Source organism: Nyctereutes procyonoides, unplaced genomic scaffold, assembly GCF_905146905.1.
Source record: "Nyctereutes procyonoides isolate TBG_1078 unplaced genomic scaffold, NYPRO_anot_genome, whole genome shotgun sequence".
NCBI lineage: Eukaryota > Metazoa > Chordata > Mammalia > Carnivora > Canidae > Nyctereutes > Nyctereutes procyonoides.
In genome coordinates, this window is record NW_026575140.1 from 29013823 (window position 1) to 29036474 (window position 22652).

Sequence of the window (22652 nt, forward strand, 5' to 3'; positions counted from 1 at the left end):
ATATAGGGGGTTGATTTGTGGACTTACCTCTGTGGATTGACATTTACATCTGTTCTTTCACCAGTACCACACTGTCTTGATTCCCGTAGCCATGTAATCTTAAAATTAAGTAATGTGAGTCCACCAGTTATTTTTCAACTATTTTGGCTAATAAAATAACTAGGGGGGATCCCTGGATGGCGCAGCGGTTTGGCACCTGCCTTTGGCCCAGGGCACAATCCTGGAGACCCGGGATCGAATCCCACGTCGGGCTCCCGGTACATGGAGCCTGCTTCTCCCTCTGCCTGTGTCTCTGCCTCTCTCTCTCTCTTTCTCTCTGTGACTATCATAAATCAATAAAAATTTTTTTAAAAAATTAAAAAAAATAATAAAATTTATTTTTCTCCATGTCCTTTGTTTTTCCACATGAATTTTAGAATTAGCTTGTCTTCTTTCTACAGAAAAAGGCCTGCTGGGATTTTGGGTTGCATTGAATCTATAGCTTTGGGGAAATGTAGCATCTTAATAGTATTGACCCTTCTGATATATGAAGATGGTTTTATTCCTCCATTGTTTCTAGTCTGTAATCTCTGTTAGCAGTGTATTGGGGTTGTCCTCAGACATGCCCTCCACATGCTCATTACATCCATCCCTAAGCAATTCATGTTTGTTGATGGTGCTCTAAATGGTATTGTCTTTTTAAATTTCACTTTTTAGCTTATAGGAATAATTGATATTTGCTTATTGACCCCGTAGCCCCATGACCTTGCTAACATCACTTAGTAGCTTTTTTATAGGTTATTTCCCATGTAAATGATGTCTGCAAATACGGAGTTTTAGTTTTTCCTTTCTAATCTGGAAGCCTTTTATTTTTGTGCCCTACTGCAGGAATTTCATTTTTGTGTTGTATAGCATTGAATCCAACCATTTTAACAGACCACTAAACTCTACAGTCAGGTCACAGAGGACCTTTTTACTGTGAGTTTTATGATCTCTGAAGTTAATTTATAATAGATTTACTTTACATTAAAAATAGAATCAGATGATTGAGATGATGAAACTTTTCAGACTTAAAAGCACAATACACCTCTTAATTTTATGTAGGATTTTAGAAATGAGTCTGCAACTAGAGGTTTCATTTTTAATGATATCACAGATTTTGAAATGATATCAGTGTTTTTATGATTAAGAGTTTATCATTTATGAAATATCGACTCAGTGACCTTAGCTATTCAGTTATGATGAAAGGCCCAATCTAATCTTCTATTGAATGTAATATTTATTAAAAATGAAACCTCTCATTTCTATTACTTAATCAATAGCACATTAAGCCATTTATTAATATGATTACAGAAGGCCTTGCAGATTAGATATTCCGCCCCCTTGTCATCTAGTTTTAACAACCAGGAAACAGCAGCCTAAGTTAGAAGTCAGCCAGATCTGTCTAATCGTGCACTTGTAACTTTTATGAGATGCTGGAAAGAACAATTAAAATTTGCAGAAAGAAAATAATTTATAATTGCTGTCTAGGAAGGTACAAGCCCTTTTTTATATCATTACATAGGTAAACCTACTTGGAGAAGATCTACTTTATTTAGTTAACTATTACGTATTTGCTTAAAACAATGGGTTTTGGTACAGCTGGCGTACTGGCCAGGTGTGGCAAGAAATGTATTGCATGATTGATCTTGGCAGGGAAAGAAGCCAGTTGTAGGAGAAAGGAGAAAAACCTGCAGACATCGGAATGTTGAGACACGTCTCTTCTATGGAGTCTTGTGTTCTCTATTGAAATAGAAGGTACATCTAGAAGACGGCACTCATCATAAGCTTGCAGTTCAGTGAATTTTCACAAACCAGGACCGCTTCACAAATGAGCACTCCTGCCACCCCATGCCGCAGTGACGCCTTCTCTCTGGACTGTTCCGATTTCTGCATGCAGGCCACCTCAGAGGATCAAGCTTCACTTGTGACAGTTAGGGTAGCCAGAGTGACCAGCTCCCTACTGTGTGCACAGCATGCTTGAGCACTGTACAGGTCTTTCTTCCTTTACTTCCAACAGTGACTTTGAGGAGAGAGGTACTGTTCACAATTTCAAGTTGAGAAAACAAGGAAGAGGTTTTACAAGAACCACACTTACAAGCTTGTGCTGTGTGTTGGGTACACTGTGAAGCCCTGTATGGTCACCTCTCGTTTCATTGTCTCCCCGTCCCTGAGAGTTGTCATCTCCTTTTGCCAATGAGCAAATTAAAGGTCAGAAGCTCGTTTGCCCCAAGCCTGTGTTTTTTTACCAGTAAACTTGGAGGTCGATGTGTCACCACAGTGGAAATTTTGTAGATGAGCAGATGGAGAGAAAGAGAAGGCAGCCAACTACAAGTTGTTCATTGTAATTCTCAGAGGTTGCACCAAAGAGAAGATGGAAGAAAGACAGTGGTGCTAGCATGGGGCAGCACCTGCCTGATTCTTGGAGGCCAAGGGAGGCTCAGTCAGCAGGGTCTTTGACACTTTCCAAGGAGCTGCTGATTTAAAACTACATGCAGGGATCCCTGGGTAGCGCAGCGGTTTGGCACCTGCCTTTGGCCCAGGGCGCAATCCTGGAGACCCGGGATCGAGTCCCACGTCGGGCTCCGGGTGCATGGAGCCTGCTTCTCCCTCTGCCTGTGTCTCTGCCTCTCTCTCTCTCTGTGTGTGTGTGACTATCATAAATAAATAAAAAATAAATAAAAAAAAATAAAACTACATGCAGATGAGCCTCTGTCCAAATAAGCAGTTAAGGTCCATGTTTGGTTTAAAGCACAGGCTGAGGGGCTCAAGGATAGCTCTTTCTTTTCTGGATAACAGATCATGTGAAGTCAGAGCTGGAAAGGCTCAGAGAAGTCAGCCAGCCGGCCACCTCCTCCCCAGATGAAGAAGCCATGGGCTTGCTTAGAGGTGAAGACACTGTCCTGAGGGCACCAACGGGCACTGGGCACATGCAACTGACACATCTTACTAGTCATGGTGCTATTTTCTTTTGGAGTTATTTCCTTGTTTAAAAGCTCTGGTAGGGGTGCCTGGAGGGGTTCAGTTGGTGAAGTGTCTGCCTTTGGCTCAGGTCATCTTCTTGGGGTCCTGGGATGGAGTCCCAAGCTGCTCCCCGCTCAAGCAGGGAGTCTTCTTGTCCCTTTTCCCCTCCCCCTGCCCCCGCATGCTTTCATGTGCTCTTTCACACTCTCTCTCTCTCAAAAAAATGAAAATCCATGGGGATCCCTGGGTGGCTCAGTGGTTTAGCACCTGCCTTTGGCCCAGGGCATGATCCTGGAGCCCCGGGATCAGGTCCCGCAGTGGGCTTCCTGCGTGGAGCCTGCTTCTCCCTCTGCCTGTATCTCTGCCTTTCTCTCTCTCTCTCTCTCTCTCTCTCTCTCTCTCTCTCTTTCTCTGTCTCTCATGAATGAATAAATAAAATCCTTAAAACAAAAGCAAAAAAAAATCTTTTTAAAAAATTTTTAAAAACTTTTTGTAAACTTGTACAACGTTGCTGGTTTTCTAGCATCTAAATAACTTAGTCTCATATAAAGTGTTTACATTTTGTGCCAAAAATTACTACTAGAATATAATAAAGTTTTGTTTTTTTTCCCTTAGTGGAAAAAGCTCATGAGTCCTGGAATTGGAAGATACCAAAAAGTTGTGGAAATTATTGAAAAATAGGTTCTAACGTTTTCCCTTGTACCCTTGATCACTTGATTAGACCCTATAAGCTTCTCCCTACAGATGCATGTTCTGAGACCTGCTCCTAGGGCACCGTTGGTCCCAGCATTGTCACCCGGGACCTGGTGGGTGGCCAGATGGCTGGTTTTTCAGGCCCCCTTGACATGTTGGCAACCCAAAAATGGACTCCCTGAAATGTGAGGGAGTTGTCTCCCAAAATAAAATATTCTTTACCTGACCATCATCTGTATAGAGCTGCCTATTGAGCATCATCTCTGATAGATCAGAATAGTCCCTGAGGCTGATACAAAATCAGACATAATACTTACCAAAAACAGGCCCAAGGAGCTAGCAGATAGATAGGTGGCTCAGTGTTCCTAGGGCCCCTGAGGGGTCTGTTTCTGAGAACTACTCAGCTGTGTGGCAGGCAAAGTAGAATGTGGGTTTTGTCCTCACCACCACCCCTCCACCCAATCCTCCCCTGCCGTCCCTTCTATGTGGCTAAAACACATGCAGAGTCCATTCTACTTACTTCGTGTCATCTGTTCTTCACATAGTCCATGTTCTCCCTCAGACTGAGGATGTGTGAGGACTGGGGGCTGTATGCATTGGAGTGGGGTATTCTGGGTTTGGGAGGAAGGGCATTTGTTCCTGTTATAGGATAGCAAAGCATTTTTGCCTGCTTTCTGTGCTACCTTTTAGAATTAGAGGTTGAACCAGAGGCGTGTGTTAGTTTTACAATTTGTCTTTGATTTTTGAGGGTAAATATTCTGAATTTCCTTTATCAGAAAACCAAATAAAATGCATGCCATTTCCTGTATAGTGGTCTACAGCTTTTTTCCTGTCTACACCAATTTTCTGTTAAGAGCATCTTGGCATGATTTATCTCAAATAACTTAAGTTAAAAAGTAAGCGGGTCTCTGACGTTTTTAGTTTCAGCTCAGAGCACATTGAAACCGTATAGAGACACATCTGATAGCTTTTCCCAGCAAAACACAGTTGATATTGACGTCCATAATTGATCACTTTATTAACTGAAAAAAAGAAGCCTCATTGAAGCAATAAAGCATAACTTCATTATGTCCTGTGTGCAGAGAACAGACATGTTGGAAAGTGGCTGACAGGCTCCCATTTCAAGGCTGATTCTGATAATGATAATATTTAAGGAGCATCGATTGTTCTCTAATTGGATTTTTCTTTCTGTAGGCCTCTTCTGAAGAGCTGAAAGCTGCCTACCGGAGGCTGTGTATGCTCTACCATCCCGACAAGCACCGAGACCCAGAGCTCAAATCACAAGCAGAACGACTGTTTAACCTTGTCCACCAGGCTTATGAAGGTCAGTGGAGGGCTTGGCTTCATGCAGACGCCCTGGAAGCAGCGGTTCGATTTTTAAGAGACTTGATTTGTAGAGGACAGAAAGAGAGTCCTTAGAGGTGTATAAGAGAGGAGGTTAGGTTAGTGCTTTTTTACTGACAGGGGCCTTTGAAAGAGTAGTATTTTGCTTTAGAAATCAATGTGTCCAGTAAGTGGGAAATGAGAGTGCAGGTAGAACAGCACACAGGGTCTGGGCTGCAGGGAGCACTCGGGCTCTAAATCGCTCGCTGGTTTTCTTCCAAAGGGAACTCTTAGAGGTAAAAGGCTGATCGCTACAGACAAGCCTTCTTTGTTCTCTTTTTTATGAGAAGATGTACAGGAATGTTGTGTTTTGTTTTTTTTTTTTTTTCATCTGACGCTGATTTTATTGGCTCTGGAGCATTCAGTTAAGGAAAGGTTCTAACAAAGGGAGGAAAATGATGTTAGGAAGGCCAACAGGAAGTAGAATCAAGTAATTCAGGTTTTTGTGCTTACTACATGTTAGGTGCTTCAGGAAGAGAATTTTGTGATGGAGTTGTGCATAAAGTGTTCAAATCACTGATAGGTCCAGAGTTGCCGTTGGAGATGGTGGGAAAGCTCTAGCAATGTAGTGGTGGTGGACACACTGCAATGTGAATGTCCTTATGTCACTGAATCATTGGCTGAAATTGATTCTGTGTTATGCATATGTTGCCAGTTTTAAAAACAAAAATTAAAAAAATATTAATTCATTCTTAGGATACACACTAAGTAAAATAAGTTGTTTATTCCAGAGCCATTTGGTGATTTGGTCCTTAGACCAAAAATTAGAAAAGTGTTTCTTTACAGAAATCAGAAATCAGAAAGACTTCTGATTGCAGACACAAAAGCATATGCTATATTTCACTTTATGGTTTTACCAAATAATTAGATTTTACTGAGGAGTAAAACTTGGGCTATGGCGTGTGGCACATGTCTGAGGTCAGCAGTGGGTCTTCAATGGACTTAACTCCATTCAGACCACTTCTGCGGCGGTCCTGACCAAAAGCTTGATCCTTCTCTCGTACTCTGTTGCCTGCATGGCTGCATTGATTTTACTGCTGTCTAAATTGCCCATGTAGCCAGTTCGTGTGGTTTTGGAAATTCAGGGAAGAGTTAACAGAAAACCCTAGCAGAGCTTGTGGAAGTGCTGCGGCAGCAGACCTGGCCCCAGTGTTCATCCTAACGGGGAGACCAAAGTAAAGCTGTGAATAAATAATTCCCTATGAAATCCTACAGATTAGCACGAGAAGTCTGCATCCCACGTTTTCCAGTGGTCAGCATTTCTTTCTTCCCCATTAGATTTGAATATGGATGGAATCATTTACATCGTTTTTTAAATTAGGCCTAAAAATATATGGGAAGTCTCAAGGGAGAAAAGATTCAAAGGTCTGGAAGAGAAGCTGGCAGAGGAGAAGAGCAAGGACCATTGGCTTTCCTGACACTATGTTCAGTTTGGATGCCCTCTCAGTAACTCTGCCCCTTGCTGAGAAATCTTTTTCTGATATACTAACTTAAGTAATGTGGCCACCACCATAGAGACAGGTGTTTGTGTTTTCAAATGGTGTACAAAAAAGAAGAAAAGTGGGAAAGGAAAAAAAAACACTCAACTGTCTTAGAAGGTAGTGAAACGCTATAATAGAGTAAGTAGTAAATCATCTTTTTTTACAATCAGAGCCTGTCTGAATAAGCTTTAGAAACTGGAATTAACTCTTTCAGCCTGGGTCCATTTTAGGCTGTGGCAGAAACTTAATTCTGTTAAAAATAACTGTTCTTTACTGATTCTAGGGTACAGCTTCCTATAAGGTGCATCTCACAATTAAGAGTAGCTTGGACATGAAAAATCCAATATTTTTCCTTTATGTCCACCTTTAAGCACATCCTAGATCAGATCTGAGAGGCAACTAGGAGGAAAAATGCACAGGGGATGAAGATAGCCTCTTGGTGAAATTGTGACTGGACAGGGAAGAAGAAGAGGTGGACATACTTGATGATGTTGCCAGGTCTGGAAGGAGAATTGTGTGCTTTGTAAACATGTGTGATTTTTAATTTGCAGTGCTTAGCGACCCCCAGACCAGGGCCATCTATGATATATATGGGAAGAGAGGACTGGAAATGGAAGGATGGGAGGTAAGAAAAACCGCGTGTCAGTGTCCCAGAAGATTCCTCACACATCTACAGAACAACAGCCCCCCCCCCCCCCCCCAGTCCTACAACCCAGATCACTGGGAAATACTGGGAAATGCTGAAGTACCTTCTTCACTTTGTATTCTGGTCTCAGAGACTGAGGTCTAGGCCAGGCTGTGCATCCATGTACCTCTGTGTGCTTGGGCATGCAGTGATCTAGCTGATCCTCAGTGTCCTAACCTGTCCTGTAAAAAGCAAAGGGCATAGATGATCCCAGTCATTTCTAACCCAAGAGAGGGCACAGGCTGGTTAGGGAGCTGATGGAAGACCATTTCTTCAGGGCCCAGGTCTGTCTCCACATGCATTTCCTGCCATCTGGCACAGTTTTGTGCCCCTCTCTGCCCCAGCTTACACGTAACCGGATCTGAGATGTGTTTGTGTTGGTCATGTGTTGTGTGTGGGAACAAAATGGAAGCCTGGAATAGTTGTGAACTACAGCATGAAAGTGCCCATAATGAAATAAGTTTCCCTGGCAGCCCTGCTGCATGAAAACAATCACTAAAATTCACAAGATTGTCTTTTCCCTCACGCTGCTGCCTCTCTCAGAGCCTCAAGCATGTCCATGTTACTGTCTGCAGTAGGAAGGCATGAGGATCAAGTGGGAAAATGAATATGAAAATTAGTGATAAAACTCTTAAGTTGCTATAAGAACATGTAGGTGTTATGATTTAATTTCATTAAGGAAACTTGGTTCTGATGCCCAAGAAATTGTGGGAGGCTGTTAGTGTTAAGTTGGGCATTGCTGACTTCTTTCTTGTCACTGTATAAATTACCCTTGAAGTTCTTTTGGTATTTAATCTCAGGCCAGTAAGTCTGTCTCCTCTAACTAGTATTAAAGCCTCCTACAGGCTTTCAGATGAGGAGCACAAGAGAATCAAGACAGGTTCTAGTTGCCTTTCCACTGTTGCTTAATATCGGTGGCTTATGGGCCATATTCTACCTGTGGCCATGTTTTGGGTGCCCACATGATAAACTGTAGTTGCTAACATTTAAAAATGGGAAGTTTTGCATAAAAATCCAGTTGTCTTTCTTCTCTTGAAAAAATTAGAAAATCTGGGAGCAACATACCTGAATTGCCCTGTGAAGGGCAGTCCACCATATTTCAGGAGCCTCTTCCCCGTGGGTAGGGCTGTGCCGTGGCCTTCCCCAGCGCTCACCACTTGCTGTCTTACAGCTGACCTGCCCTTCATCCGCGTGTCCCACCTGGCTCCAGTAGGCATTTGATTTCTAGCCTTTGGCTTGATGGAAACAGCAGTGCTTCACGTCACATTAGTTCATTGTAGCAGAGCCTTGGGTCTAATAGCTTAGCATTTCTCCATCCTAAAAGGAAAATAGAATCCCATTTTATTTATTGACTTTCTCCTCAACCTTTGTACACCATGTTCAGACTCCATTGTTTTTTGAAGACGTAGGTTGGCTACAGTTTTTCATGGGTGCAGTCAGGGCCACTGAAAGGCTGGAGCCTCTCTTACATGTCCCTCCTTTAGAGTCTAGGTTGTTAATTCCCAGCAGCATTAGCCCAGCTAATGGAGCCAGCGGGGTAACATTTTCCTGGCAAAATGCTGCGTGGCTTCCTCTCGCCAAACCAGATTATCTCCCCATTAGAAACAAAGCAAAACCGCACACACAGTAATGATTATAAAAGTATGTAGACTGTCACAGATGGTGAATGGATAAGCTTTTATATTCATATATTTTTGTAAGCTACTTTATAAGGAAATCAAGTTCTCATCGATCAGAATTAGCTTGTGTGTTTGTGTGTGTGTGTGAGAGAGAGAGAGAGAGAGATACTAAGCCTTCACTGAAGATAAAAATGCTTTCAAGGAAGAGCACATGAAAATACCTCCCCACATATTTACTAAGAAATGTATTGGTGCCTAGCATACGGTGGGCAATTAAGCCCATTGTTATGGGCGGTAAAGGAGTCTCACTGAACTGGAGCATTTTGTGGGGCTGGCATCGTCACTGCTCCAGGCAGAGCTTCCTCCCCAGGGAGAAGCTGAGTTCACGTCATGCTGCTGCTGATATTCTTTGACTCTTAAACTTTGCTAATTGCTGATGATCTCCACTTGCCACCTATCTCTTAGTCTGAACACACGGGCAGTGGCTGAAAAAGAAAACGCACCGTCAGAACAATAGCTCCGGAGACACCTTCGTCAGGGCCCTCCACAGGCGTATTGGCCTCTCCCTGTCTCAGGGGTGGGGGTCACCCCCTTCTGTTGGTTAGCACTGGGGAGGAAATGTGAGCTTGCAGGCTGCAAAAGATACCGGCCCTGCTTTCAGCCATTAGTAAGTTTTCAGTCTCTTTTTTTTTTTTTTTTTAAAGAGAGCAAGAATAAGGAGGGTGGGTAGGGACAGAGGTAGAGAGAGAATCCCCAGCAGACTCCACACTTGGTGCAGAGCCCCACAGGGGGCTCGATCCCACAACCCTGAGATCATGACCTGAGCCAAAATCAGGAGCAGACACTTAACTGACTGAGCTACCCGAGTGCCCCCCACTTTATTTTCTTTTAACCTTTAAGAGACTTTGTCGTTCTCTGGCAGGATTCCAAAGGCAGGAGATGCAGAGGTGCAAGCATTCCCCACTTGTGAAACCAGTCATTTTAGTTACCCAGGCTAATTAGTGGTGTTTGTGGGGATACTCGGGGTGAAAATGAAATTGACTTCAGAATGGCAAGCCTCAGCTTTGAGCTGGGAGTGCTTGATGGTGTTGAAGCTGGTAACAGCAGCTAGTGTAGTAGAGTGCACAACTCAGTAGCACCGGCAGGTGTTAGATCACGTCCTGTGGCCCCGACCGTCCATGGTCTAGATTCTGTCTGCAGCCCCATAGGTGATCTGTGTCTCACTCTGCTCTGTCTCTGACATCAATCTTATGGTGTCTAGGAAAGTAACCTGCTTTAGTAGCAGCTACAATCTGGTCAACATCATGAAAACAAAGACTTAGAAGCTCTCACAGACTAAGGAGACTAGATGACAAAATGCAAGCCGAGAGCCTAGACCAGATCCCAGAACATACAAGGGATGTTAGTGGAAAATCTAGTGAAATCCAGAAAGTCTGGGTTCAGTTCCTTGGAGTACTCTAGGGTTGGTGTTGAATTTGGCAACTGTCCCTTGTTAACAGTGGGGAAAGCGGAGTGAAAGGTGTACAAGAACTTCCTGTACTGTCTGTAATTTTTCCAAAGTTCTAAGTAATTTTCTAAAATTGTTCTAAAACCAAAGTCAAGGAGCGCCTGGGTGGCTCAGTAGTTGAGTGCCTGCCTTTGGCCCGGGGTGTGATCCTGGAGTCCCGGGGTCGAGTCCTGCATCGGGCTCCCTGCATGGAACCTGCTTCTCTCTCTGCCTGTATCTCTGCCTCTTGCTCTCTCTCATGAATAAATAAATAAAAATCTTTAAAAAAATAAAAATAAATAAATAAAACCAAAGTCAAGTAGCTAGAATCAGAATTTTCAGACCAGACAGTATCTCGGGAAACCTGTAATTTAACCCCTCATCCATAGCTGGGATCTGAAGCTTAGAGAAGTGAAGTAACCCCCACACATACCTGATGCCATCAGGAGGTTAGAGGCAGTGTGGGTGAGTCTGCCTTCTGTCCTTCTACCACACAGCCTTGCTTTTAGGGACCCCTGCCCCCTCGTCCACTGGGTAAATCACTCTTCCTGGTTAGCACAGGGATGGGCCTACTTTGTAAATGGACAGTTAAGGCAAATGATACAGGTGTGTAGAATCATGGGCTGCATGTGATCCTCTCTGTTATGGAACATGTCTGGTATTTACCAGCTAGCACAGGGTTCCAGGTGCTGTGTGACTTGTAGCTGGCTCAGTCTCCTACCCTTCTCTACCATGGCACACTGTATGCGAAGGGCAGAAAGAACAGAGTATGTCAGGGAAGCAGGACTCTGCCCTGCCCTGCCCAGCTCTTCCCTGCTCTGGAGGTGCCAACCATCCTGACTTCGCAGTTAGCTCTGATTATGTACCAGCTGTTTGCCAAACCTATGTAAAATCGGCTAGAAATGGAATGACCTCACACCTTTGGAGTATTTGCATCTTCAGCTCATCACAGTGTGGCAGAGAGAAAGGAATGTGCAGCTATTAATTCAGTCCGCAAAGGTCAGGCAGCTATAGAATTTCTGAAAACAAATCTTGTTCTGCTTTGGCCTCTGCAGAACCTGACACTTTCCAGTCTTTTAATTCCTGGAATCTTACAAATCTGTGTATTTTAAAAATCTCAGGAACTCGTGGAGTCTGTGTCATTGGTTAAAGTGTGGCTAGTCAGACTTGTGCATAATTTGCATTCTCAACACCAGTATCCTGCTGGACAGAATATTCAGTGTGAAACCTTTTCATCCAGATAGAAGAGCTGGATTACTCTGTGACCCTTTGGAGCAGGTGCTTCCCATCCAGACCCTGCTTGGCCTTGGTAATGCATCACTTAGGTCACCACTGGCGGGTCCTTAGTCACAGGCTTACCAAGTTAGGGTTCAGAGGTCACAATTTCTAAAATATTTTAAATCCTTTTTTCCTGATCTTTCTATATGTTCATGGTTAAATGGAGTAATTACTTATATTTCCCTGAAGCTCTTTTGTTTTTGTTCTCTATACTGGAGGGGGAGGCTGATGGGAGACAAGGGAAGGTGATGAAAGTTGAAGCATCAAGCCTTCCTCCTGCTCTGTCCAAGGTCAGGACATAGGGTGGAAGCCCATGTCCTCAACTTCAGAGAAATAGCAGGGCAAGCCTCCATATCAGTTCAGTACAATGGAGGATGTTGCTGTGAGGCCACAAAGCAATCACTGACATGCCATTAAGGATTTTGATTTGTTTTTGGGTAATTTTTGTGTCTTCATTATAAAACTTGCTTTAGGGACACCTGAGTGGCTCAGTGGTTGAGAATCTGCCTTTGGCTCAGGGTGTGATCCCAGAGTCCTGGGATCGAGTCCCACAGGGGGCCTGCTTCTCCTTCTGCCTGTATCTCTGCCTCTCTCTGTGTGTCTCTTGGGAATAAATAAAAATCTTTAAGAAAAGAAAAGAAAAGAAAACTTCCTTTAAAAGAACCACTGCCGCTTTTTAGTAATTATTGATTATAAGGGTTATTAGAGCCAAAAATGTGTTATTTTTTCTCTTTACATCCTAAAAGCAGTAGTGAACAAATTTCTCAGTGTTTTTTTGAATAAGCCAGTTTTTATATTAATTTTTCTATATTGCTGAATAATAAAATCAAGGTGCACAAAACCTGGAGTATGACCCCATTCTGTTAGAATGTACATGCACACGTGTGCACAGAGGGTGTCTAGGAAGGTACATAAAAACTAGATGCTAGCCCTGAGAAGGACGGCAGAGAAGAGAGGGTGCTATAGGCAAATTGTACTGTATCCTTTATATCCTTCTGTACTATTTTGATTTTTTGCTGTGAGCGTGTATTTTTTTAAACAATTTTTTAAACTTGTGATTTCCAGGATTGCTTCTTCTCACATCACCTCCCTTTTTAGCTGTTCTGTGAGCAGCCTCTCAAGGCTCCTCTGTATTTCTCCCACTGATACAGGGAATGTGCTCTCTGGGTTTTCATGACTGTCCCACCCCCACTCTCAGTGTTCCTCACAGGCCGTGGAATCTTGGACCCTAGAAATCACGGGGTGCGATTTCCTCTTTCACAGATGTGGGGCCTGAGGTCCAAGGTGGCATTTCCTTGCCTCTTTGAAATCTCTACTTTATGACAAACTAAGAAAAAAGCCAAGTTGGAATGCCTAATATTCTCCATATTTGACATCATTGTGTAACCCCGAGCGTTCATGTGGTCTGCCCTTTGGTACTTGAGTACTGTTTATGCTAAAGTACATCTGACATTATACATTCTCAGGGGTATCCTAGTGTAGGGGGAAGAGTCCCATTGTTGTAAAGATGCCCAGGCCTGAAGGCCAAAGACCACTTGGTCCAAGCTTGGAAAGCTTCTCTAGTGATGGCCCCGGCGTACTGGGAAGAGACAGCAGGGCTACGGTGGGCACGTTTGCCCTTTGCTTTCATCTTTAACATTTATTATCTGTGCTGGGATTCATTAGGAAATTTAGACTGTGAAACTTAAGGTGATTTGTTCTTGGGGCTCCTTCATGGCTCAGTCGTTTGAGCATCCGACTCTTGATTTCACTTCAGGTCATGATCTCAGGGTTGTGAGATCCAACCACACATCCACACTAGTGTGGATCCTGCTTAAGATTCTCTCCCTCTTACCCTTTGCCACTTCCCACCCCACCCTTGTGCATGGCCTCTCACTCTGTCTCTAAAAAAAAATAAAATTAAAAAATAAGGTGATGTGTTCTTTGTAAGGTCCTGCAGCCTCAGAGATCGGTTACTGAAACCAAGGGTGCTTCTCTCGCTGGAGAGCTGAGGAAAAGCATGGCCCTGGGGATGATCAGGGAAGAGCTGAATGGGTGTAAGTGTGAGCCTCACCTCATCAGAGACTGTGTCCACAGGAAAAACTCATTGGGGTGTCACTGCCATTCATAAAGTCCTGGGGAAAGGACTGGCCAGCCCAGGCCAGGTGGACACACCTCAGTTAATGATGTCCGCTCTTTGTGTGTTTTCTTTGCTTTCTGGGTCCTTAACTGTCTCCTCCTCCTGACTGTGTCCGCAGGTGGTGGAAAGGAGGAGAACACCAGCTGAAATCAGGGAAGAGTTTGAGCGGCTGCAGAGAGAGAGGGAGGAGAGGAGGCTGCAGCAGCGCACCAACCCCAAGGTGAGCCAGGCATGCTGTGGGGACAGTTTAGGGCATCGGTGGGCCCAGGATCCTTGTTGCTGGTGAGATTTTTTTTTAAGTAATTATATGCCAAATTGGTAGAACAAAATTTTGTTTATCTGAATGGCATCTTTCTGGAAAGCAGCTTCCAGTGACTTTCAGCAAAGCTGCTGCTCAGGTCTTGAAGAAATGTGCCTTCAACCATGTGCACAGAAGACAAAACCAGTTCCAGATTTCTGGCCCAGACAGCAGCACAGCCCAAATCTTGAGACCCTTCCCTGCAGTCGAGCTGCCCAAGCCCTTGACAGGTTCCAGTCAGGGGATGCTATCAGGGAGAGGGCAGCCACCAGACTACACCACTTAGGTTTGAGATATTTCCAGACTGCCTTAGGCGGGGGCCCAGGCTTTTATCCTCCCAGGATAGCAGTGCCATGAACACCAGTCCCCAGGTTCTTTAGGCAGCAATAAGATGACCCCCCTTTGACTCAGTCAGGTCCCCAGGGGAGCTTGAGTCCTGTGACCCTGAGTCTGAGAGTGACTTTTCAGTCCCGCATATGGTATTTCGCCCTTTGATTTGTTAGGGAAGCACATTGTTCTGAGTACGTGCCCCAGCCCTATGGCAGATAGGATAGCTCAGTTGATTTAAGATACCAGATGTATGAATGGCTAACCAAATGTGGCCCAGTATTCCTGTTCAACTGTGCTTGGTAAGGGGACCCAGCAGCCGGACTTCCATCAGTGTGGCCAGGATGGCCTGGCAGGCAGCCTGAAAATCTCCTAAAGAAAAAGAACAGAGGCTAGCATACAACTGGGAAGTGTGATAATATGAACTTCTGATCACATATATTCCCGAAAGTGGATTTTTTTTTAAAGGCTTTTTATTTTTTTTTAAATTTTTTTTAATTTATTTATGATAGTCACACAGAATGAGAGAGAGAGGCAGAGACATAGGCAGAGGGAGAAGCAGGCTCCATGCACCGGGAGCCCGACGTGGGATTCGATCCCGGGTCTCCAGGATCGCGCCCTGGGCCAAAGGCAGGCGCCAAACTGCTGCGCCACCCAGGGATCCCCCGAAAGTGGATTTTTTTAAAGACTCCTACAGGAGTTAGAGGACCGTAAATTCAGAATGCTCCCATCTATTTGAGGCCTGCATTTCAAAGTATATCTACAAATGCCAACACCTCTCCTTTCTACTCAGCCTCCCTGCCACAGATGATGGCGTCAGTGATGCAGAGCGGCTTTTGGTCCTAGGCAGGTAGAGAACTGAAACACCAGCCAAATCAACTTGGGGCATAGTTAGGAGTGCTAAAGTTTCTGAGGCATCCTGAACCATGTTCGTGGATTCCCTTCAAGGGGCCAGTGGTCAGGGCCACGCACTGTGAGGGGGTCTGGTTTGAAAGGTCGGTGTTGGCAGATGGAGTGAGAGTTGAGAAGATGGGGTGGAAGCCTGGCAGGAGCAAGCTGTTGCTTTGGTATCTTTGCTGTTTTGGCTGGAGTTTGCTGCATTCAGAGCAATGAAGGGGAAAGAGAACGTCACAGTAGCCTGAGCCTCTGTGTCCTGCAATAAAATTGGCCATCTGGGTGTGTGCAGTGATTGCTTATTGGGATTCTGTGAAAATGTGTCTCCAGGCCATGTTTCTGTGGAATGAGGGAGCACAGCTGTGACCATTTCACACAAGCATGCAAGTTATTGTAAAATTCCTAATACTTTGCTACTTGCATAAACTGCTTCCAAATAAATAAGGCATTTTCTAACCAGAAATAGTAAGTGATAACCAGATGTTGGCTGTGCAGCATTTTGAAGAGAGGTTTTGAGCTAGGTCTTTTATTCTGTTTCAGGGGAGTTTGCTTTTCATGATGAGTGGGAAGGGTTTGGAATGTTCTTATCCAAAGAAAGACAGGGCAATCTTCTCCTTTTAAGAAAACCACAGGAGAAGGATACTCCTGATGACAATCAGGCTCAGCACTGACCTATCCCAAGGTTTAGGCAGGCTAGATACCATTATTGGTACTGCCATTTGAAATTTGGATGGGCATTTCTCTCTATTGTTACTAGTAAGCTTATTGGGCGGGGATTTTCCAGTAGGATGTATATACCAAGAACAGGCAAAGAGGTCAAATGGGAAAAATCATAGATTGGAAATACTGACTCTGACACAGTGATGTGTTTAGTTTTCTTGTCTGTAAAATGAAGCCGTCTAGGGGTGCCTGAATAGCTCGGCCAGTTGAATATCCGACTCTTGGTTTCAGCTCAGGTGGTCATCTCAAAGTCATGGTATTGGGCTCTGTGTCAGGCTCCATGTTCTCAGCACAGAGTCTGCTTGTCCCTCTCCCTCCTCCTGAGCCCCTCCCCCTGCTCGAGTATATGTGCACGCACACTCTCAAACAAATAAAATATTTTTTAAAAAAGTAGGAAATAGGTGTTAATATATTCAGACCAAGTTAATTTAACAGACCAAGTTTGGTGAGTAAATGCACAGTGATACTGTGCATAGGTCCTAATGAGGTTAAGAACTCAGTGTCGTGTCCATGTTTCCTCCAGCACTGCATGGGAAATACTTGGCTTGGTCAGGCAGTTCTTGGCCTGTGGTGAGTGGGCTTGAATGGGTTCTGGCCATTGGGATTTCAAAATGGCCATCTGACAACACCATTCAGCCTTCTCCTGTGGCCTTGGCCCAGTGGTGTTTCAGTGTGGCCAGCTACCTATGAATCTTGGTTTATGTGAAATAAGCTTTGGGAAACACTGTGGGGCTTAGAAATAAATGAGCACAATCTCCAACTCTAGAGTGCAAGCCACCAGTGCAATGCATGTGCAGACATGCTCACACGCACAGGGGCCAGAGACAGCATGGTGGTGCTTTCCGCTTGGAGTCAGGAGCCCTGTACAGGGATTCAGATTCCACCCTCCCATTATGGGCTCTGAGTCAGGTCACTTTTCCTGTATTAGTTCAGTTTCCCCTTGTGTGAAATGGAAGGTTTGCCACCAAACCCACTATGGGGAGTCGGAAAACCCCAAAGTCCTTAGTTTAATTGCCTCTGTTCTGTCTTTGTCGTGTGAGAGGAAAGTCCTCTGTGTTTCCTGCTGGAAAACCCCAAGCTCAGGTTGCTGGTGTCTGAGGATCTCCCGGGCCCTCATATGGAGCAGGTCTGGGAGGGAATTTATGGCTGGGACAGACCAATGAGACTCATCGGCATCTGGAGCACCACGTGTGACTGGACTCTAACTGGACTACCCTAGCCACCCTACCACTGTCTTCAAGATGTCTGTTTCATTGGCTTAGTCCATTTACATTTCTTGCCTTTTTAAAGACTTAAGGTCATACAATAGGGTTGTTCTGTGCCATGTTCATTCATATTGATTATTTTGATTCCTTTCTTTGTTAATACCCATAAGCCTTCTATCCCTCTGATGGCAGCCACTCTACGAGTCTAAGGACATCAGATCTCGGACAGTGCTGTGGGACTTTATTACTGCCTTCTAATGAACTTGTTCACATCCCATGTGAAGCAGAGCCTTAAGTCAAAGACTGCTTGGGAGATGTCAGGGTCTGCCCCTGAGGGTGTGTGTGCACTGTCTGCTTTCAGACCCTGTTATATTACAGTTCAGGGGGTACGCTGCATTCTTTCCTGGACCTTCCATTTCCTTTCTCCATACAGAGGTCAACATAAACTCCCTGGCAAGGCCTTCTTTCTGATTTTAGAAAGGCCAGCTTATCAGTTTGGTTCCTGTAATAGCTTAAAAATATGATTCAGCTTTATCAGGAAAAAAATCTAAATAACGTATCAAGGATCCATATAACAGTAAAAATATTTTTAAATCCCAAAATGTTTTCATAAAGATGCAAGATTACATTACTCAATTATTTTTAAAGCGTTTTTAAAAAAAGCTGTGTATCGGCTGCCGTGGCTAATGATTGCAGGCATTCGAATGAGCCCATGGCTACGACTTCAGTCTGTTCTCTGGAAATGGCTCTGATGTCATAAACTGCCTCGGCTCCACTGACAGGAACATCTTGCAGAAGAAAAGCTGTTTGAACCCATATGTTTGTTGTGCTCAATGGCAGGAGGGGGCGATTCAGCGGATGCAGAAACAGGCAGCTATTGAAAGGGAAGAAATTGGAAAGTGTCATGGACGGGCCAAGTCCAAGGAGGCTGTTGTTTACAGCAGAGTCTGCAGAAGAGGACAAGTGATGGCTACAGGAGGCCGTTCCTGCCATCCTGACAGCATAGCTGCTCAGAAACAAGATGTCAGAATAGACACTGCTATTTATGTAGGGGGGAGGTGGGCAGTGGGAAACTCTGGTAAGTTTGTGTTTAATCCTCCGTGATGTCAGACAACAAAGGTTCCAACTTTGATCTCAGAATGAATCTGCAAAGACAGTCTCAAGAGCCACCCTAGGCTCATCACCTCTAAAACAGGCAAACTGCACATTGCCTCTTAACGCAATTGCCTCTTTTGGTGGAATTTTCAATTAGTAATTAAGAATGCGTTTGACAGAAATTTCTCACATTATCCTTATGGCCAGATAAAATATAAACATGAAAATAATTCAGAACGGAACATTCCTGGCTGAATGAACAACTGATTCTACTCAAAGAGGGTTGATTAATGCATCATCTCTAGCCTGGTGAGAAGCTTCTCATCGTGGGAGAAAGGCTGTCACTTGGCATGCTTAGAATTTCTATGAATGATGTCAATGAAGATATGTCTATCATATTCTCAGGTGACCCAAAGCCAGAGGACAAAACCACAATTTTAAAAGATCCCAGTGACCTAGACTGTGAAGGTGAAACGTTCTAGAAGGGGAGACGGGAAAATGGTGGTCTTTAACTGACTGGGCTTAATGTTAACAACAGTTTAGAATATTTGTAGGTTGGGGATGGGTAAGGTAAAGATGATTCATGTATTCACAAGGCAGTTTATATTGGGTGCCTGTAAGGAGCCAGGCCCTGTTTCAGATGTAAATGTGCAGCAGAGAATAACAGACAAGACCCTGCCCTCTTGGATTCTAATGGAGAGAGAGATGCAATAAACACAATACGTAAATTATATAATATGTTAGAAGGTGAGGTGATAATGCTATAGCTGGAAGATAGATCAAAGTAAGGGGGGAGGACCACAATTTTAAATAGGGTGCTCAGGCCTTGTTGAGAAAGTGATAATTGGAACAAAGACAAGAAGGAGAGAAGAGTTACCCATGTGGATATCGGGAAGAGCCTTCTAGATGGAGGGAGCAGCTAGTGGAAAAGGATAATGGGTCTGGTGTGTTCAAGGAATAGCAAAGACACCAGTGTGTCTGGAGCAGTGGTGGGGGAATTAGTAGCAGCTGAGGTCAAAGAAACACATCTTCCCCTTCTCTGTGGAGAAGCAGCAACTGCTCTTTTTTTTTTATGATTTTTTAATTTATTTATTTATGAGAGACACAGAGAGAAGCAGAGACACAGGCAGAGGGAGAAGCGGGCTCCATGCAGGGAGCCCGATGTGGGACTCAATCCCGGGACTCCAGGATCACGTCCTGGGCCTAAGGCAGGCGCTAAACCACTGAGCCACCCAGGGATCCCCCAGCAACTGTTATTAATTCATGACAGTTTGAGAGAACAGAACCAACAGCACGAAGACGATTTTGGCTTGGTGTAAGGAACAGTGGACAAAGCAGGCTGCTGGGGACCAAAGGAACCGCACTTTTATCCACCATCTCATCCTGAACACAGAGCAGCAAGGACCTACATCTTCGGGGGGGGGGGGAGTTATATAATTAAGATAAAAATAAGTTTTCCCGGCTGTTCGCAGAGTCAGTGTGGGAGTGGATTCCAGGCCGGCAGGTGGTGCTCCCATCCGGGCTGGGTGGAGTTCCTTTGATGACCTCTGGGGGAGGGAGGGCTGCCCCCAACTCTCCCGCTCCAAGCCCTGCCTGTGAGCAATGGTGTCATTTGGTTCTGTTGGTTCTTCCTGAAAACTTCTGACATTCATGGGCACAAGAAGTCTACTAATTTTTAAATATGCATATAAGGCCTTTCCGAGATTTTACTCGTTTTTAAGGTTTTTTTATTTGAGAGAGAAAAAGAGAGAGCACACACTTGCACAAGTGAGGGTAGGGGCAGGGGGAGAAGCAGACTCTCCTCTGAGCAGGGAGCCCCACATGGGACTCCATCCCAGGACCCCAAGATCTGACCTGAGCTGAAAGCAGACGGTTAACTGACTGGGCCACCCAGGTGCCCCAAGATTTTAATCGTTTTTAAGGAAACTAGTCTTGAAGTCTGAAGTGTGGGGAAATTTTTTCAGTTTTTGTGGTCAAAGTCATATTCATAAGCAGAGTTTAGTAGGTGACTAGGGACGCCTGGGTGGCTCAGTGGTTGAGCCTCTGCCTTTGGCTCAGGGCATGATCCTGGGATCTAGGATCGAGTTCCACATCAGGCTGCATGTGGGGAGCCTACTTCTCCCTCTGAGGGTGTCTCTGCCTCTCTGTCTCTCATGAATAAATAAATCTTAAAAAAAAAAATAGGGTGACTAGACAGACACAAGCAGTTGCCTCCTCCCACCTGTCTCTCTAGGCCTGACTCCAGCCCCCCACCCCAGAGGCGCCATTTCTAGTACTCTGAGCTCTTGCTTGGGACATTTCTGTGTCCCTGAGTTGTGTGTTTATAATGTTCTCTCTTTTTTTCAATCTTAGCAATTATGTGTTGACCTCCCGCCAGGAAAGATAAGGATGCAGTTCCCCAACACACACACGTTTGCCATTCCACCCAGTGTGGTTATAATCCCCTTTTGAGTTAAGTGAATGTTCACTGAATAAATGCTTGGCCAAGCCAGGTGATGTACCATGACTGCCTGAGTTTTTTTTTTTTTTTTAATAAATTTATTTATTTATTTTAGAGAGGGCGTGTGGGGCTGAGGGGTGAGGGGAGTGGACGGAGGGAGAGGCAGATTCCTTGCTGAAAAGGGAGCCTGACACAGGGCTCAGTCTCACTACCCTGAGATTATGACCTGAGCCAAAATCAGAGCCCACTGCTTAACCAACCGAGCTACCCAAGGGCCCCCACCTGACCTCTCTTTTTTTTTTTTTTAAGATTTTTTATTTATTCATGAGAGACACAGAGAGAGAGATAGAGAGAGGTAGAGACACAGGCAGAGAGAGAAACAGGCTCCATACAGGGAGCCCGATGTGGGACTCGATTCCAGGACTCCAGGATCAGGCCCTGGGCTGAAGGTGGCACTAAACTGCTGAGCCACCCGGGCTGCCCCTGACCTCTCTTAAAACACTTTTCCCTCCACGGTATTATAATTGTCTCCTTTGGTTTCTTTGATGAGCTTTCTATAAATCTGTCACTAATTTGTTTCCAGACTGTTAGGACTGAACGTGTCCCCCTCAGTGCCATCGAATTCCTTAGGTATGCTGTCATTCTCGCTGATTCTGGTGGCACCCCTTGAAGCCCCGTGCTTTCTGGCCTGCTGTACAGCTGGGGCCCCAGAATGTCCCTCACTGGCTTCCTTGGAATGCCTTTCTCTTCCTTCAGTGAACACCTTCTTCCTTTCCAAGGAGCAGCCCCAGGAAGCACTGCCAGACCCTGAAACACACTGAACAGCACCTCCCTCCCTTGGGTGGGTTCCCACACCTCCCTCCTTTTTTGATATATCCCTTTCTGTGGAGAAAACCCATCTTCCAGTACCTTCATTAAAGAAAATCCCTGAGGGGTATCCCTGGGTGGCTTAGTGGTTTAGCGCCACCTTCAGCCCAGGGTGTGATCCAGGAGTCCCAGGATCGAGTCCCACGTCGGGCTCCCTGCATGGAGCCTGCTTCTCCCTCTGCCTGTGTCTCTGCCTCTCTCTCTCTCTCTCTCTCTCTCTCTCATGAATAAATAAACAAAATCTTTAAAAAAAAGAAAATCCTTGGAAGGCAAATTTCTTTGTCCTTCCCATACACACACATACTTTGTTGTCTTTTAAAGGAAAAATTAATAACATATTTATTTTTTTTTAATTTCTTTTTTCTTTTTTTTTTTTAATTTTTATTTATTTATGATAGTCACACAGTGAGAGAGAGAGAGGCAGAGACACAGGCAGAGGGAGAAGCAGGCTCCACGCACCGGGAGCCCGACATGGGATTCGATCCCGGGTCTCCAGGATCGCGCCCTGGGCCAAAGGCAAGCGCCAAACCGCTGCGCCACCCAGGGATCCCTAATAACATATTTATACATACACATATCTAGAAAGGATTACATGTAACGCGTAAACCTTAACAGTAATAACAGACGTGGAGGAACCCACCGCCTGACCTTGGGACAAGGATATTGCCCACACCTTGCATCCACTTCCATGGCCCCCTCCTGCCCCATCTCCCTGCTGGAAGGAAGCACGATCTGAAGGGAGTCATCCTTCTGTTGCTTTTTAAAATTTTGTCACAAATTGGATGTATGCTTAAGTAATCCACTGTTTGGTTTTTATTGTTTTCGAGCTTTATAAAGATGGTACCACGCTATAGGTGGTCCTCTGGGACTTGTTTTCTACCCACACCTCCTACTCTTTCAAAAGTCTGTGTGTCTCATGAAGTCGTGACTCATTCATTTTCGTTGCTGTATCCCACAATTTATCCATTCTCCAGCCAGTGGGTGTTGAGATTGTTTCCGGGTTTTTGCGATTATGAACATTGCTGTTGTGAATGTTCTTGTGCTTGTCTCCTAGTGCACGTGTGCAAGAGTGTCCACAAG

At 44.7% G+C, this 22652-nt stretch overlaps 1 protein-coding gene across 1 annotated transcript in view; it reads left to right on the forward strand.

The window, feature by feature from the left end:
• Nucleotides 1-22652, forward strand: part of DNAJC11 (DnaJ heat shock protein family (Hsp40) member C11) — a 75195-nt gene that overhangs the window by 20952 nt on the left and 31591 nt on the right. Inside the window, exons 2-4 of the mRNA XM_055304954.1 lie at nt 4870-4999; nt 7091-7164; nt 13845-13946. Of these exons, the coding sequence (XP_055160929.1) occupies nt 4870-4999; nt 7091-7164; nt 13845-13946 (306 nt within the window). The remainder of the gene's footprint in view (nt 1-4869; nt 5000-7090; nt 7165-13844; nt 13947-22652) is intronic.